This window comes from Ips typographus, linkage group LG6, assembly GCF_016097725.1.
Source record: "Ips typographus isolate SLU linkage group LG6, UJ_Ityp_2.0, whole genome shotgun sequence".
NCBI lineage: Eukaryota > Metazoa > Arthropoda > Insecta > Coleoptera > Curculionidae > Ips > Ips typographus.
In genome coordinates this window covers 2,958,206-2,973,149 of record NC_138427.1, presented here as the reverse complement: position 1 = coordinate 2,973,149, position 14,944 = coordinate 2,958,206, and the positions used below count along the sequence as shown (strand labels likewise).

General features: G+C 49.2%; 2 protein-coding genes across 2 annotated transcripts; both read left to right on the top strand.

Moving 5' to 3' along the window:
* The first annotated feature begins 7,476 nt into the window (after nucleotides 1-7,476).
* Nucleotides 7,477-8,032, top strand: LOC145730215 (uncharacterized). The gene is made up of 2 exons (XM_081981310.1): nucleotides 7,477-7,679; nucleotides 7,744-8,032. Exons 1-2 carry the CDS (start codon nucleotides 7,477-7,479, stop codon nucleotides 7,934-7,936), a joined length of 396 nt encoding a protein of 131 aa, XP_081837436.1. The 3' UTR covers nucleotides 7,937-8,032.
* A 36-nt stretch (nucleotides 8,033-8,068) lies between these two features.
* On the top strand, nucleotides 8,069-14,600 carry LOC145730214 (uncharacterized). Its single transcript, XM_081981309.1, has 3 exons — nucleotides 8,069-8,355; nucleotides 14,041-14,248; nucleotides 14,313-14,600. Exons 2-3 carry the CDS (start codon nucleotides 14,046-14,048, stop codon nucleotides 14,503-14,505), a joined length of 396 nt encoding a protein of 131 aa, XP_081837435.1. The 5' UTR covers nucleotides 8,069-8,355; nucleotides 14,041-14,045; the 3' UTR covers nucleotides 14,506-14,600.
* The last annotated feature ends 344 nt before the right edge of the window (nucleotides 14,601-14,944 follow it).

Genomic DNA, 14,944 nt, shown 5'->3' with positions numbered 1-14,944 from the left:
TACTGAATGAGAAAGCATATTGTACTTACCACTGAGTATTGTGTTGGAGTAAAATCATTCCAGTTCAAAGCTTTCAACCACTGTGAGTTCGAGCAGGGTCTTTTGGAAAGGAAAGGACACTTTTGGGCCTTTCTTCCAAATTGCTTTTACAATTTGGCAAAACAACAAGTGTGACGGCTATTGTAGAGGCATAGAATTTAAGTTAAAAAACCAACCACAAATTATAGAACAATGGAGGAACAATAACAATAGTCATAACACAATAAAATGAACACAAACTACACTTTCACTAGAACAATAAACATATAAACAACTAAACAACAATTACTTTGGCAAGTAATCCCAGTCTTGACTTTAAACCTTAAAAATTAATTTAATCATCCAAAAACTCAATTTCCACAATACAAACAAATGCAAACTGTCAATCCCATATTTCGGCCATATTGGAATTTTTGGCATGCACCTTCTTGGCTTTCTTGTACAGAGGGCGGTGTTTAACTACATTTTAAATGTCACGTGACTAAATTTGACAGGTGTCAGCTGGTCTTTGTAGGTTGCTAGTTAAAGTCAAAATTGCATAACAACTGTTTTTCAACTAAATTATGGTGAAGACTATTTAACTGTACAATTTCTCATAATAAAGAATCTGTAATGGTTCAGTTAGTGGTAATAACTCTTTTTGGAATTAACTTACTTATACAGTATTCAGTTTAGTATTAGGGACATTAACACTTTTAAAACCTAAAAAATCATTAAGAATTAAGTGAAATTCTGCATGTTTTTAAATAAATCAAGTTTTCACCATAAATTTGCAAATTAATAGTCCTTATTCAGTCTTGTTGGCATAATTAATATTAACCATTATTTAATAAAATAGTTGGTTTCTTTCTAATTGCAGTCGTTGAAACCAACTTTAGTTTTTAATAAAAATACTTTTCTATGAATTAAAATGTTGACCTTATGGTGTACTATAGTTGTACCTACACTGGGTTTAGAAACATAGAGTAAGTAGAATAATTAGGCTTTGTTGTAGATAGAAAGTAGTGTTTAGCATAGATAGAATGACAAATAAGTATGTAATCTAATCAAAGTGGTTTGTGTTACTCAAAACTCCCAAAATCTATAAAGAGGAATTTCGCCATTCATCATATAATTAGTAAATTTGAGGTTTAAATGTTTGTCAAATTGATTAAATTGAATAAAGTTTGTTATTTTTTAATTAATTTTTTAATTAAGAAATTTGAAACTAAATCTAATTATACCGAATTTCTGTATTTTGGTTTTTGTTTTCTATATTAACTGATCCCAATTATTAACAATGAGTTTTTAAAGCAAAGTTTTAATTTTTAGAGAGCACATGCAATCTTTAACAATTCAAGAACTGTCATAACAGTTTTTGAATTGTATGGAACATTGAGCAGATATTATCAAAAGTATGTTAATACAATAAACATAACCAAAATCTAAATTATTTAAAAAAATCAATATATTACTGTAACGAAGTTACTAATTTTTCGCTGATTAAATCTGAATGCGCGTGACCTTCACTGCTGGGTGCTAGTCCGCGTCCGTCGTGGCGTCGATTCTATCGGGGCCGTCCGGGGCCGTTCGAAATGGTTCGGTGGGCGCTGAGAGTGGGTACCGCCACTAAAGCCCCCACCGTGGGTTTTGTGTATAAAGAAGGCCCCGAGCCGGAACAAATGTGGGATTCTTCGATCAGCAAGACGGAATCAGCCTGCTAAGCCGATCCGTGCCGACCGTATCTCTTATCTCCGCGAACTGTAAGTAAAAAATAGACACATACCGACCGTCCGGTATTTGTTCCGTTTGCTGTTTAAACCCGTACCGTTAACTGTAGTTAATATAAATAAACTGTAAATTGGGGCATATTCAGTATCTTTCAGGGGATTTTTCGTTTGGGGCATTTCCTATAGCTTTCCGGGGTTTTCTGTTTGAGGGTGTTTTTGATAAGACGGCGCCGGCTACAGTTACTAATTTTGGTGAAAACAGTTAGGTAATCCTTCTGGTCCTGTTCCTGTTTGTTGAACACCGGGGAAACGGTGTAGCAAGCGGGAACGGTGAATCCTGTGACTCGTTTGCTTAGCTCCGGGGAAACGGAGCAGTAAACGGGTTTGGGAATACTGGAGGGATTAGCGGCTGTGTGATTGGCAACGTCACGAGACTTAAAACCTCTGTTGCACGCTTGGGGAAACAGTGTGCAACCGAGGCTCTATTTGTCGAACCCCGGGGAATCGGGGAGAGGCACCTAGAGGTTAGGTCGAGTGGCGTGAACACCGCTGGTCACGTAATTGGGCCTCTTTGGGTTTTTTTTGGAATAAATTCCGGCGCCGAGTAGTCAGTTTTACATAACCGTACCGTACCGCCGTACTTTTACCGTGTCTTAATCTACAGTAGTCAGGCTAATCAGTAGTGAAGGGTCCGTAGGTAGTTTTCATTATCGTTACACGCTTTCCCCGTACCACCGTATAAGGTAATTTCCGTTTCATTGGGTATTCGTTACCGTGAGTATTTACTGTAAGTATTGAGAGCCGTAATACAGTGCGATTAGTGCAAACCGTTGTTTTAATTTTGTTTCTTCCCGAACCCTTTGGAACTTTTCTCCAGCTGTCTAAAGGCTACCCAGGTACCGCAAAGTGGACCTTCAGCCACTATAAATAACGAAGGTGGCGCCCGAGGCAACGTAACCGAAGAAAACCGCGAGAAAAGCGCTACAAATTTGGCGCCCGAGCAGGGACCGATTTTTTTTTTTCCCTTTATTATAGACTGTTTTCTTTTGCCGGTTTTCTTTAGCTGAAAAGAAATGGACGAGGAAGGCTACAGCGGAGACAGGGCCGCTGGTGGAGTGACCGAGGGTCGAGACAGCGACAACATGGAGTTGTCAGTAGTACCGGGACCGACTGACGTGAGGGTGAGTTGGATTTACGGGTTGAAAAAGGAAGAGTTGCAGGGTCAACTCAGTAAGTTTTGCCTGGATGTGACTGGGACCGTGGAAATGTTGCGTAGACGACTGGTGCGTTACATGCGTGAGGGTGTGGCAACACCGTCCCCACACTTGCAACAGTTTGCGTTTCCTGCAGTACCGGTTGTTGGGTTTCCAAACCACCCACTGTCACCGCCAACCACTACCGCCGTAACGTCGACGACCACCCGGTATTTTACGACTGTTACAGGTACTTCTGTGGTGACAACGCCTCCTGTCACTATGACAGGCTTGCCAGCCGTCACGTTTGCCCTGCCGCCGACCGTTCACTCACCGCCCGCCGTTTCTGGATCCCCGTTTACCACCGTACCGCCGCCGACTGCCCATGTGCAAGTACACAACTGGAAAGTGTACTTTGATGGCCGAAACGACCCCGTTGCATTTGTGGAGCGTGTCCAAGAGCTCTGTGACGCTCAAGGCATTTCCATGGACGTTTTATTGCCACATATGCCTGATTTGTTACAGGGTGAGGCCGCTTTGTGGTTCCGTAACAACAGAGGAAGTTGGCGATCCTGGGGGCAGTTTCTGGCTGATTTTCGCAGCTTCTACTTCCCCATAAATTATGCCGAAGATTTGGAGCTGGGAATCAGTCGGCGACGTCAGCGACCGAGTGAATCGGCTGGTGCGTATATAACTGAGCTGCAGACGTTAATCCGCCGTCATGGGGGAATTAGCCCGGAAGAAGAGCTGAGGTGGCTCTATCGTAATTTGTTGCCGGAGTACCGACAACAAATTCGTCGGGGCGATTTTTCGGATCGCACCAGCTTTGCTCGATCAGTTCGAGAAACCGAACTATTGTTCAAGGAGCTGCACTCACCGCCGCCGCCTATAATTCCCGCCTCCGTACCGTCGTCACGGCCTTTCTCAGGGCCCCGAAATTTTACTAACACCCGTCAATTTACAGAAAATCAAGAAAACCGGACAATTAGGCCAACGACAGTGCCGCCAGCTAGACCATCCACTGGGACCGAAGAACGAGCCGGACCAAGCCAACAGGCTACGGATAACGGCCCTCAATGCTGGAACTGCGGTCAAAAAGGCCATTACCGTTCGGCCTGCAGAAACCAGGCAAGGCTGTTTTGCTCCCGTTGTGGCAAGGCCGGTGTATTGAGCCGGGATTGCACCTGCCGGACGGGAAACTAGATCGGTGTTGCATTGCAGCAAGGTCCGTCCAGCACCGTCAAACCGAAACCTTGCCTGTCCGTACAAAAGAAGATTGCCGTCCGCACCTGCCTGTTACAATTTTAGAAACACCGTTTAGGGCATTAATAGATACCGGAGCAGCTCATTCTTTCATAGGTGACGCCGTTAGGGAGTTGTGTGTTGCTAAACGTTCGCAACAGATCACCCCGCACACCAGTTCCGCTCAAGTCGCTAGTGGAGGCGTGGTCAAGATCACCGAAGCTTTCCGGCTTACCGTCTCTATTAATGATCTTAGTTTGCAGGCAGATCTCAGCTATTTGCCAAATCTCACTTCCGACGTTGTGTTTGGCATGGATTTGTTAAAACAACATGCTTTTCAGATTGATCTAAGCACCAGTCAGGTTACCGTAGTACCGCTGCCTCTTCCATGCAGTCCGTTGGGTCTTACCGCACCGCCGAAACTGTTGCTAACCGCCGATGAAGAGGACCGACTTCAGAACTTTTTGGCCGCCGAACTACCCGGTTTTGAGTCAATAGAGGGCACAACACCGCTGATTTACCACCACATTAACTTGACACAAAGCGACCCCATAAAACAAAGATACCACCCCCGCAATCCGAAAATGCAGGAAGTGATCAACACAGAGGTTGATCGGATGCTGGAAGAGGGCGTTATTGAGCCTTCCATGAGCCCTTGGAGCTCGCCGGTGGTGATTGTCAAGAAAAAGGATGGTAAGCACCGGTTCTGTATCGATTTTCAGAAAGTGAACTCTGTGTCTCGTCCGGATGCGTACCCGTTGCCGTTTATCAACGCAATACTAGACAAGCTGCGCAGAGCCAGATACATTTCTAGTATAGACTTGAAACAGGGTTATTGGCAAGTACCGTTGACGGAAGAAAGTAAACCGATTACCGCGTTTACCGTACCGGGTAGAGGCCTGTTCCAGTTCCGAGTAATGCCGTTTGGTCTTCATTCCGCCCCCGCCACCTTTCAGCGCCTAATGGACCGTGTGATCGGGCCTGAGTTAGAGCCGTACTGTTTCGCCTATTTAGATGACATAATAGTACTGGGCGAGACATTTAACGAGCATTTACACTTTTTAAAACAGGTATTTGACCGTCTACGAGCCGCCAACCTGAAACTGAATCCAGAGAAGTGTCAATTCGGGCGCCGGTCGCTCCGGTATTTGGGTCACTTTGTCACATCCGAGGGAATCCGCACTGACCCGGAAAAGGTCTCGGCAATACTCAGTTTACCGCCGCCGACTAACGTGAGGGGCGTCCGAAGATTTCTGGGAATTGCATCGTGGTACCGCCGTTTTGTGGAAAATTTCTCACAATTAGCCGCCCCGTTGAACCACCTGTTAAAGAAAAACGTACGCTGGCAGTGGCAGGAAGAACAGCAGGCTGCATTTGAACAGTTAAAAATCCGGCTTACAGAGGCTCCCGTATTAACATGTCCTGACTTTACTAAGCCGTTTATTTTACAGACTGACGCCTCCGACGCTGGGTTAGGGGCAGCTCTAATTCAGCATGACACCGATGGTGACCATGTCATAGCGTACGCCAGCCGTAGTCTGTCCGCCGCCGAAAAGAAGTACTCCGTGACTGAAAAAGAGTGTCTGGCCATAGTTTGGGGCACCGAAAAGATGAGACCGTACTTAGAGGGCTACCGGTTTACCGTAGTGACTGACCACCAGTCGCTCCGCTGGTTACACTCCTTAAAGAGCCCGTCCGGCCGTTTGGCTCGATGGAGTGTGTATTTGCAACAGTTTGACTTCGAAATTAAATACCGTAAGGGAATACTTAATAAGGTAGCCGATGCTTTGTCTAGGAGTCCGGTAGGCAAGCCTGAAGACGATGTGGACCCCGTTTCCGCTCTCGAAGACTTCGTACCTTGTCCTTGGTACAGTTCGAAGAAAACCGCCGTGGAAAAGAACCCCGAAGCTTTTCCGGATTTTTGTGTGCGCAATGGCCGTCTCTATCGACATTTCTGGGACATGACCGACTTGACTGAGAACGAAATGGCCGATCCATGGAAGGTTTGCGTGCCTAAAGATGCTCGAAGAGCTGTACTGGATGAAAACCACTCTCAACCGACCGCCGGCCATCAGGGCATAGCCAAGACAATAGCCCGCATTGCCCGCCGCTATTATTGGCCAGGGATGTTCCGAGATACCGCTCGGTTCGTCCGGAATTGCTCTGTTTGTCAGCGATTTAAGGGTGAATCCCAGAAACCGCCTGGAAAGATGCAACCGTCCCGCAACTGTCAACCGTGGGAAACCGTTAGCACTGACCTAGTGGGGCCGTTACCGAGGTCCTCTAAGGGTAACTCTTATTTGGTTGTGTTTCAGGATAGGTTTACAAAGTGGGTCCAGTGCAAAGCCATCCGCAAAGCTACCGCCAAGGCCGTCAGTCAAGCTTTACACGAGGAAGTCTTAATGCGCTTTGGGTGTCCGAAAACCGTAATTTCCGACAACGGGACCCAGTTTACTGGTAAACTGTTCCGTGGTTTACTGAAGGAAATGGGAATAAACCACCGTCTGACTCCGCCGTACACACCGCAAGCAAACCCGGTGGAACGTACAAATAAAACTTTGAAAACTATGGTGGCTTCCTTTTGTGAGGAAAACCACAGAAAGTGGGATGTTTATCTTACAGATTTGGTTTTCGCCGTGAACACGTCCCGGCATGAGTCTACAGGGTTTACTCCGGCTTTTCTGAACTTTGGCCGAGAGTTGGAGCCGCCCGCTGCATTGTCCCGTCCGCCCGTCACCGACCTTACAAACGACCGCCCGCCCGTCACCGACCTTACAAACGACCGCCCGCCCGTCACCGAACCTACAAACGACCGCCCGCACGCCGAAACCGACTACCAAGGCTATACCGAACATCTCCGAAAGCTTGCTGAAGTTTATGAGTTGGTCCGAGTTAATCTGGGCCGAGCTTTCTCCGCTCAGAGCCGTAACTACAATTTGCGCCGACGAGAATGGAGATGTACAGTTGGGGACCGAGTTATGAAACGGGAAAATCCGTTGTCATCCGCCGACAAGGGTTTTGCTGCAAAGTTAGCCCCGAAGTTTTCCGGACCGTACTTGGTAAAACGAGTTGTGTCACCGGTGGTGTACGACTTAAGGGATGAGAACGGAAAATGGTACCGCCGTATACATATCAAGGACTTAAAACCATTAAGTTCTGCGGAGGTGATGTATTAACACCGTAAAAGTAGAAAGGGGGTAACAAATATTGTGGGGGTAGATTTGTGTTGTCTGTTCGTTCTGTTTCGGGGGTCCTGTACCGACACTTATTCTTTTTTTTCTATATTAGCCGACATGAGCGACAGTGACGCATCGTCCGATGTGTTAGTGGTGGTCCCAACGGGGGGTGACCCCTTCTATCGGGAGGTGGACCGCCACGCACCGTCGCCGCCGCCGCCGAGCCGACCTGAGACCCCAGTGGCAATCCGACGCCTCCGAGAGGAGACAAGGTGGATGGAGGACCATCGGGTGACGGTGCACCCCGACTCATGCTGGAGGTGCGGTCACCGGGGGCACTACCGGACGGAGTGCCAGCTGTCACCGCTGCTTTTTTGCTCACAGTGTGGGAGGCTGGGTGTCACCACCCGTCGGTGCTGCCCACAGCCGCTGCCGCCTCCGCCGCCACCGCGACCTTCGCGCTCCCCAGGTCGCCCGCCGATCCGTCTCCCGTCCGCCGCCGATCGTCGTCCCGGGGTTGCCCACGGTGTGGGTGCACCGAGAGGCGCCACCGCTTGGTGGATTAGTTTTAGTTTAGGTTAAGCTAGGTTAAGTGTTAGTTAACTAACGTTAGAGTTTCTTTTTTTTTAGCTTTTTTTCGCAATAATAAAAAAAAAATATTGTGTTGGGGAAATATATTTTTTTTTTCCGTAAGAAGGGGGGGTGTGTAACGAAGTTACTAATTTTTCGCTGATTAAATCTGAATGCGCGTGACCTTCACTGCTGGGTGCTAGTCCGCGTCCGTCGTGGCGTCGATTCTATCGGGGCCGTCCGGGGCCGTTCGAAATGGTTCGGTGGGCGCTGAGAGTGGGTACCGCCACTAACAGCCCCCACCGTGGGTTTTGTGTATAAAAGAAGGCCCCGAGCCGGAAAATGGGGATTCTTCGATCAGCAAAGATCGGAATCAGCCTGCTAAGCCGATCCGTGCCGACCGTTATCTCTTATCTCCGCGAACTTGTAAGTAAAAAATAGACACATACCGACCGTCCGGTATTTGTTCCGTTTGCTGTTTAAACCCGTACCGTTAACTGTAGTTAATATAATAAACTGTAAATTGGGGCATATTCAGTATCTTTCAGGGGATTTTCGTTTGGGGCATTTCCTATAGCTTTCCGGGGTTTTCTGTTTGAGGGTGTTTTTGATAAGACGGCGCCGGCTACAGTTACTAATTTTGGTGAAAACAGTTAGGTAATCCTTCTGGTCCTGTTCCTGTTTGTTGAACACCGGGGAAACGGTGTAGCAAGCGGGAACGGTGAATCCTGTGACTCGTTTGCTTAGCTCCGGGGAAACGGAGCAGTAAACGGGTTTGGGAATACTGGAGGGATTAGCGGCTGTGTGATTGGCAACGTCACGAGACTTAAAACCTCTGTTGCACGCTTGGGGAAACAGTGTGCAACCGAGGCTCTATTTGTCGAACCCCGGGGAATCGGGGAGAGGCACCTAGAGGTTAGGTCGAGTGGCGTGAACACCGCTGGTCACGTAATTGGGCCTCTTTGGGTTTTTTTTGGAATAAATTCCGGCGCCGAGTAGTCAGTTTTACATAACCGTACCGTACCGCCGTACTTTTACCGTGTCTTAATCTACAGTAGTCAGGCTAATCAGTAGTGAAGGGTCCGTAGGTAGTTTTCATTATCGTTACACGCTTTCCCCGTACCACCGTATAAGGTAATTTCCGTTTCATTGGGTATTCGTTACCGTGAGTATTTACTGTAAGTATTGAGAGCCGTAATACAGTGCGATTAGTGCAAACCGTTGTTTTAATTTTGTTTTCTTCCCGAACCCTTTGGAACTTTTCTCCAGCTGTCTAAAGGCTACCCAGGTACCGCAAAGTGGACCTTCAGCCACTATAAATAACGAAGGTGGCGCCCGAGGCAACGTAACCGAAGAAAACCGCGAGAAAAGCGCTACAAATTTGGCGCCCGAGCAGGGACCGATTTTTTTTTTTCCCTTTATTATAGACTGTTTTCTTTTGCCGGTTTTCTTTAGCTGAAAAGAAATGGACGAGGAAGGCTACAGCGGAGACAGGGCCGCTGGTGGAGTGACCGAGGGTCGAGACAGCGACAACATGGAGTTGTCAGTAGTACCGGGACCGACTGACGTGAGGGTGAGTTGGATTTACGGGTTGAAAAAGGAAGAGTTGCAGGGTCAACTCAGTAAGTTTTGCCTGGATGTGACTGGGACCGTGGAAATGTTGCGTAGACGACTGGTGCGTTACATGCGTGAGGGTGTGGCAACACCGTCCCCACACTTGCAACAGTTTGCGTTTCCTGCAGTACCGGTTGTTGGGTTTCCAAACCACCCACTGTCACCGCCAACCACTACCGCCGTAACGTCGACGACCACCCGGTATTTTACGACTGTTACAGGTACTTCTGTGGTGACAACGCCTCCTGTCACTATGACAGGCTTGCCAGCCGTCACGTTTGCCCTGCCGCCGACCGTTCACTCACCGCCCGCCGTTTCTGGATCCCCGTTTACCACCGTACCGCCGCCGACTGCCCATGTGCAAGTACACAACTGGAAAGTGTACTTTGATGGCCGAAACGACCCCGTTGCATTTGTGGAGCGTGTCCAAGAGCTCTGTGACGCTCAAGGCATTTCCATGGACGTTTTATTGCCACATATGCCTGATTTGTTACAGGGTGAGGCCGCTTTGTGGTTCCGTAACAACAGAGGAAGTTGGCGATCCTGGGGGCAGTTTCTGGCTGATTTTCGCAGCTTCTACTTCCCCATAAATTATGCCGAAGATTTGGAGCTGGAATCAGTCGGCGACGTCAGCGACCGAGTGAATCGGCTGGTGCGTATATAACTGAGCTGCAGACGTTAATCCGCCGTCATGGGGGAATTAGCCCGGAAGAAGAGCTGAGGTGGCTCTATCGTAATTTGTTGCCGGAGTACCGACAACAAATTCGTCGGGGCGATTTTTCGGATCGCACCAGCTTTGCTCGATCAGTTCGAGAAACCGAACTATTGTTCAAGGAGCTGCACTCACCGCCGCCGCCTATAATTCCCGCCTCCGTACCGTCGTCACGGCCTTTCTCAGGGCCCCGAAATTTTACTAACACCCGTCAATTTACAGAAAATCAAGAAACCGGACAATTAGGCCAACGACAGTGCCGCCAGCTAGACCATCCACTGGGACCGAAGAACGAGCCGGACCAAGCCAACAGGCTACGGATAACGGCCCTCAATGCTGGAACTGCGGTCAAAAAGGCCATTACCGTTCGGCCTGCAGAAACCAGGCAAGGCTGTTTTGCTCCCGTTGTGGCAAGGCCGGTGTATTGAGCCGGGATTGCACCTGCCGGACGGGAAACTAGATCGGTGTTGCATTGCAGCAAGGTCCGTCCAGCACCGTCAAACCGAAACCTTGCCTGTCCGTACAAAAGAAGATTGCCGTCCGCACCTGCCTGTTACAATTTTAGAAACACCGTTTAGGGCATTAATAGATACCGGAGCAGCTCATTCTTTCATAGGTGACGCCGTTAGGGAGTTGTGTGTTGCTAAACGTTCGCAACAGATCACCCCGCACACCAGTTCCGCTCAAGTCGCTAGTGGAGGCGTGGTCAAGATCACCGAAGCTTTCCGGCTTACCGTCTCTATTAATGATCTTAGTTTGCAGGCAGATCTCAGCTATTTGCCAAATCTCACTTCCGACGTTGTGTTTGGCATGGATTTGTTAAAACAACATGCTTTTCAGATTGATCTAAGCACCAGTCAGGTTACCGTAGTACCGCTGCCTCTTCCATGCAGTCCGTTGGGTCTTACCGCACCGCCGAAACTGTTGCTAACCGCCGATGAAGAGGACCGACTTCAGAACTTTTTGGCCGCCGAACTACCCGGTTTTGAGTCAATAGAGGGCACAACACCGCTGATTTACCACCACATTAACTTGACACAAAGCGACCCCAAAAACAAAGATACCACCCCCGCAATCCGAAAATGCAGGAAGTGATCAACACAGAGGTTGATCGGATGCTGGAAGAGGGCGTTATTGAGCCTTCCATGAGCCCTTGGAGCTCGCCGGTGGTGATTGTCAAAAAAAGGATGGTAAGCACCGGTTCTGTATCGATTTTCAGAAAGTGAACTCTGTGTCTCGTCCGGATGCGTACCCGTTGCCGTTTATCAACGCAATACTAGACAAGCTGCGCAGAGCCAGATACATTTCTAGTATAGACTTGAAACAGGGTTATTGGCAAGTACCGTTGACGGAAGAAAGTAAACCGATTACCGCGTTTACCGTACCGGGTAGAGGCCTGTTCCAGTTCCGAGTAATGCCGTTTGGTCTTCATTCCGCCCCCGCCACCTTTCAGCGCCTAATGGACCGTGTGATCGGGCCTGAGTTAGAGCCGTACTGTTTCGCCTATTTAGATGACATAATAGTACTGGGCGAGACATTTAACGAGCATTTACACTTTTTAAAACAGGTATTTGACCGTCTACGAGCCGCCAACCTGAAACTGAATCCAGAGAAGTGTCAATTCGGGCGCCGGTCGCTCCGGTATTTGGGTCACTTTGTCACATCCGAGGGAATCCGCACTGACCCGGAAAAGGTCTCGGCAATACTCAGTTTACCGCCGCCGACTAACGTGAGGGGCGTCCGAAGATTTCTGGGAATTGCATCGTGGTACCGCCGTTTTGTGGAAAATTTCTCACAATTAGCCGCCCCGTTGAACCACCTGTTAAAGAAAAACGTACGCTGGCAGTGGCAGGAAGAACAGCAGGCTGCATTTGAACAGTTAAAAATCCGGCTTACAGAGGCTCCCGTATTAACATGTCCTGACTTTACTAAGCCGTTTATTTTACAGACTGACGCCTCCGACGCTGGGTTAGGGGCAGCTCTAATTCAGCATGACACCGATGGTGACCATGTCATAGCGTACGCCAGCCGTAGTCTGTCCGCCGCCGAAAAGAAGTACTCCGTGACTGAAAAAGAGTGTCTGGCCATAGTTTGGGGCACCGAAAAGATGAGACCGTACTTAGAGGGCTACCGGTTTACCGTAGTGACTGACCACCAGTCGCTCCGCTGGTTACACTCCTTAAAGAGCCCGTCCGGCCGTTTGGCTCGATGGAGTGTGTATTTGCAACAGTTTGACTTCGAAATTAAATACCGTAAGGGAATACTTAATAAGGTAGCCGATGCTTTGTCTAGGAGTCCGGTAGGCAAGCCTGAAGACGATGTGGACCCCGTTTCCGCTCTCGAAGACTTCGTACCTTGTCCTTGGTACAGTTCGAAGAAAACCGCCGTGGAAAAGAACCCCGAAGCTTTTCCGGATTTTTGTGTGCGCAATGGCCGTCTCTATCGACATTTCTGGGACATGACCGACTTGACTGAGAACGAAATGGCCGATCCATGGAAGGTTTGCGTGCCTAAAGATGCTCGAAGAGCTGTACTGGATGAAAACCACTCTCAACCGACCGCCGGCCATCAGGGCATAGCCAAGACAATAGCCCGCATTGCCCGCCGCTATTATTGGCCAGGGATGTTCCGAGATACCGCTCGGTTCGTCCGGAATTGCTCTGTTTGTCAGCGATTTAAGGGTGAATCCCAGAAACCGCCTGGAAAGATGCAACCGTCCCGCAACTGTCAACCGTGGGAAACCGTTAGCACTGACCTAGTGGGGCCGTTACCGAGGTCCTCTAAGGGTAACTCTTATTTGGTTGTGTTTCAGGATAGGTTTACAAAGTGGGTCCAGTGCAAAGCCATCCGCAAAGCTACCGCCAAGGCCGTCAGTCAAGCTTTACACGAGGAAGTCTTAATGCGCTTTGGGTGTCCGAAAACCGTAATTTCCGACAACGGGACCCAGTTTACTGGTAAACTGTTCCGTGGTTTACTGAAGGAAATGGGAATAAACCACCGTCTGACTCCGCCGTACACACCGCAAGCAAACCCGGTGGAACGTACAAATAAAACTTTGAAAACTATGGTGGCTTCCTTTTGTGAGGAAAACCACAGAAAGTGGGATGTTTATCTTACAGATTTGGTTTTCGCCGTGAACACGTCCCGGCATGAGTCTACAGGGTTTACTCCGGCTTTTCTGAACTTTGGCCGAGAGTTGGAGCCGCCCGCTGCATTGTCCCGTCCGCCCGTCACCGACCTTACAAACGACCGCCCGCCCGTCACCGACCTTACAAACGACCGCCCGCCCGTCACCGAACCTACAAACGACCGCCCGCACGCCGAAACCGACTACCAAGGCTATACCGAACATCTCCGAAAGCTTGCTGAAGTTTATGAGTTGGTCCGAGTTAATCTGGGCCGAGCTTTCTCCGCTCAGAGCCGTAACTACAATTTGCGCCGACGAGAATGGAGATGTACAGTTGGGGACCGAGTTATGAAACGGGAAAATCCGTTGTCATCCGCCGACAAGGGTTTTGCTGCAAAGTTAGCCCCGAAGTTTTCCGGACCGTACTTGGTAAAACGAGTTGTGTCACCGGTGGTGTACGACTTAAGGGATGAGAACGGAAAATGGTACCGCCGTATACATATCAAGGACTTAAAACCATTAAGTTCTGCGGAGGTGATGTATTAACACCGTAAAAGTAGAAAGGGGGTAACAAATATTGTGGGGGTAGATTTGTGTTGTCTGTTCGTTCTGTTTCGGGGGTCCTGTACCGACACTTATTCTTTTTTTTCTATATTAGCCGACATGAGCGACAGTGACGCATCGTCCGATGTGTTAGTGGTGGTCCCAACGGGGGGTGACCCCTTCTATCGGGAGGTGGACCGCCACGCACCGTCGCCGCCGCCGCCGAGCCGACCTGAGACCCCAGTGGCAATCCGACGCCTCCGAGAGGAGACAAGGTGGATGGAGGACCATCGGGTGACGGTGCACCCCGACTCATGCTGGAGGTGCGGTCACCGGGGGCACTACCGGACGGAGTGCCAGCTGTCACCGCTGCTTTTTTGCTCACAGTGTGGGAGGCTGGGTGTCACCACCCGTCGGTGCTGCCCACAGCCGCTGCCGCCTCCGCCGCCACCGCGACCTTCGCGCTCCCGCAGGTCGCCCGCCGATCCGTCTCCCGTCCGCCGCCGATCGTCGTCCCGGGGTTGCCCACGGTGGGGTGCACCGAGAGGCGCCACCGCTTGGTGGATTAGTTTTAGTTTAGGTTAAGCTAGGTTAAGTGTTAGTTAACTAACGTTAGAGTTTCTTTTTTTTAGCTTTTTTTCGCAATAATAAAAAAAAAATATTGTGTTGGGGAAATATATATTTTTTTTTCCGTAAGGGGGGGGTGTGTAACGAAGTTACTAATTTTTCGCTGATTAAATCTGAATGCGCGTGACCTTCACTGCTGGGTGCTAGTCCGCGTCCGTCGTGGCGTCGATTCTATCGGGGCCGTCCGGGGCCGTTCGAAATGGTTCGGTGGGCGCTGAGAGTGGGTACCGCCACTAACAGCCCCCACCGTGGGTTTTGTGTATAAAAGAAGGCCCCGAGCCGGAAAATGGGGATTCTTCGATCAGCAAAGATCGGAATCAGCCTGCTAAGCCGATCCGTGCCGACCGTTATCTCTTATCTCCGCGAACTTGTAAGTAAAAAATAGACACATA

What these genes read in the sequence shown, in the direction of transcription:
- LOC145730214 (XM_081981309.1), top strand. Translation starts at nt 14,046, where the DNA reads ATGAGCGACAGTGACGCATCGTCCGATGTGTTAGTGGTGGTCCCAACG. An exon ending in CACCCCGACTCATGCTGGAG is followed by an intron (nt 14,249 to 14,312) that starts GTGCGGTCACCG and finishes TTTTGCTCACAG; the next exon opens with TGTGGGAGGCTGGGTGTCAC.
- LOC145730215 (XM_081981310.1), top strand. Translation starts at nt 7,477, where the DNA reads ATGAGCGACAGTGACGCATCGTCCGATGTGTTAGTGGTGGTCCCAACG. An exon ending in CACCCCGACTCATGCTGGAG is followed by an intron (nt 7,680 to 7,743) that starts GTGCGGTCACCG and finishes TTTTGCTCACAG; the next exon opens with TGTGGGAGGCTGGGTGTCAC.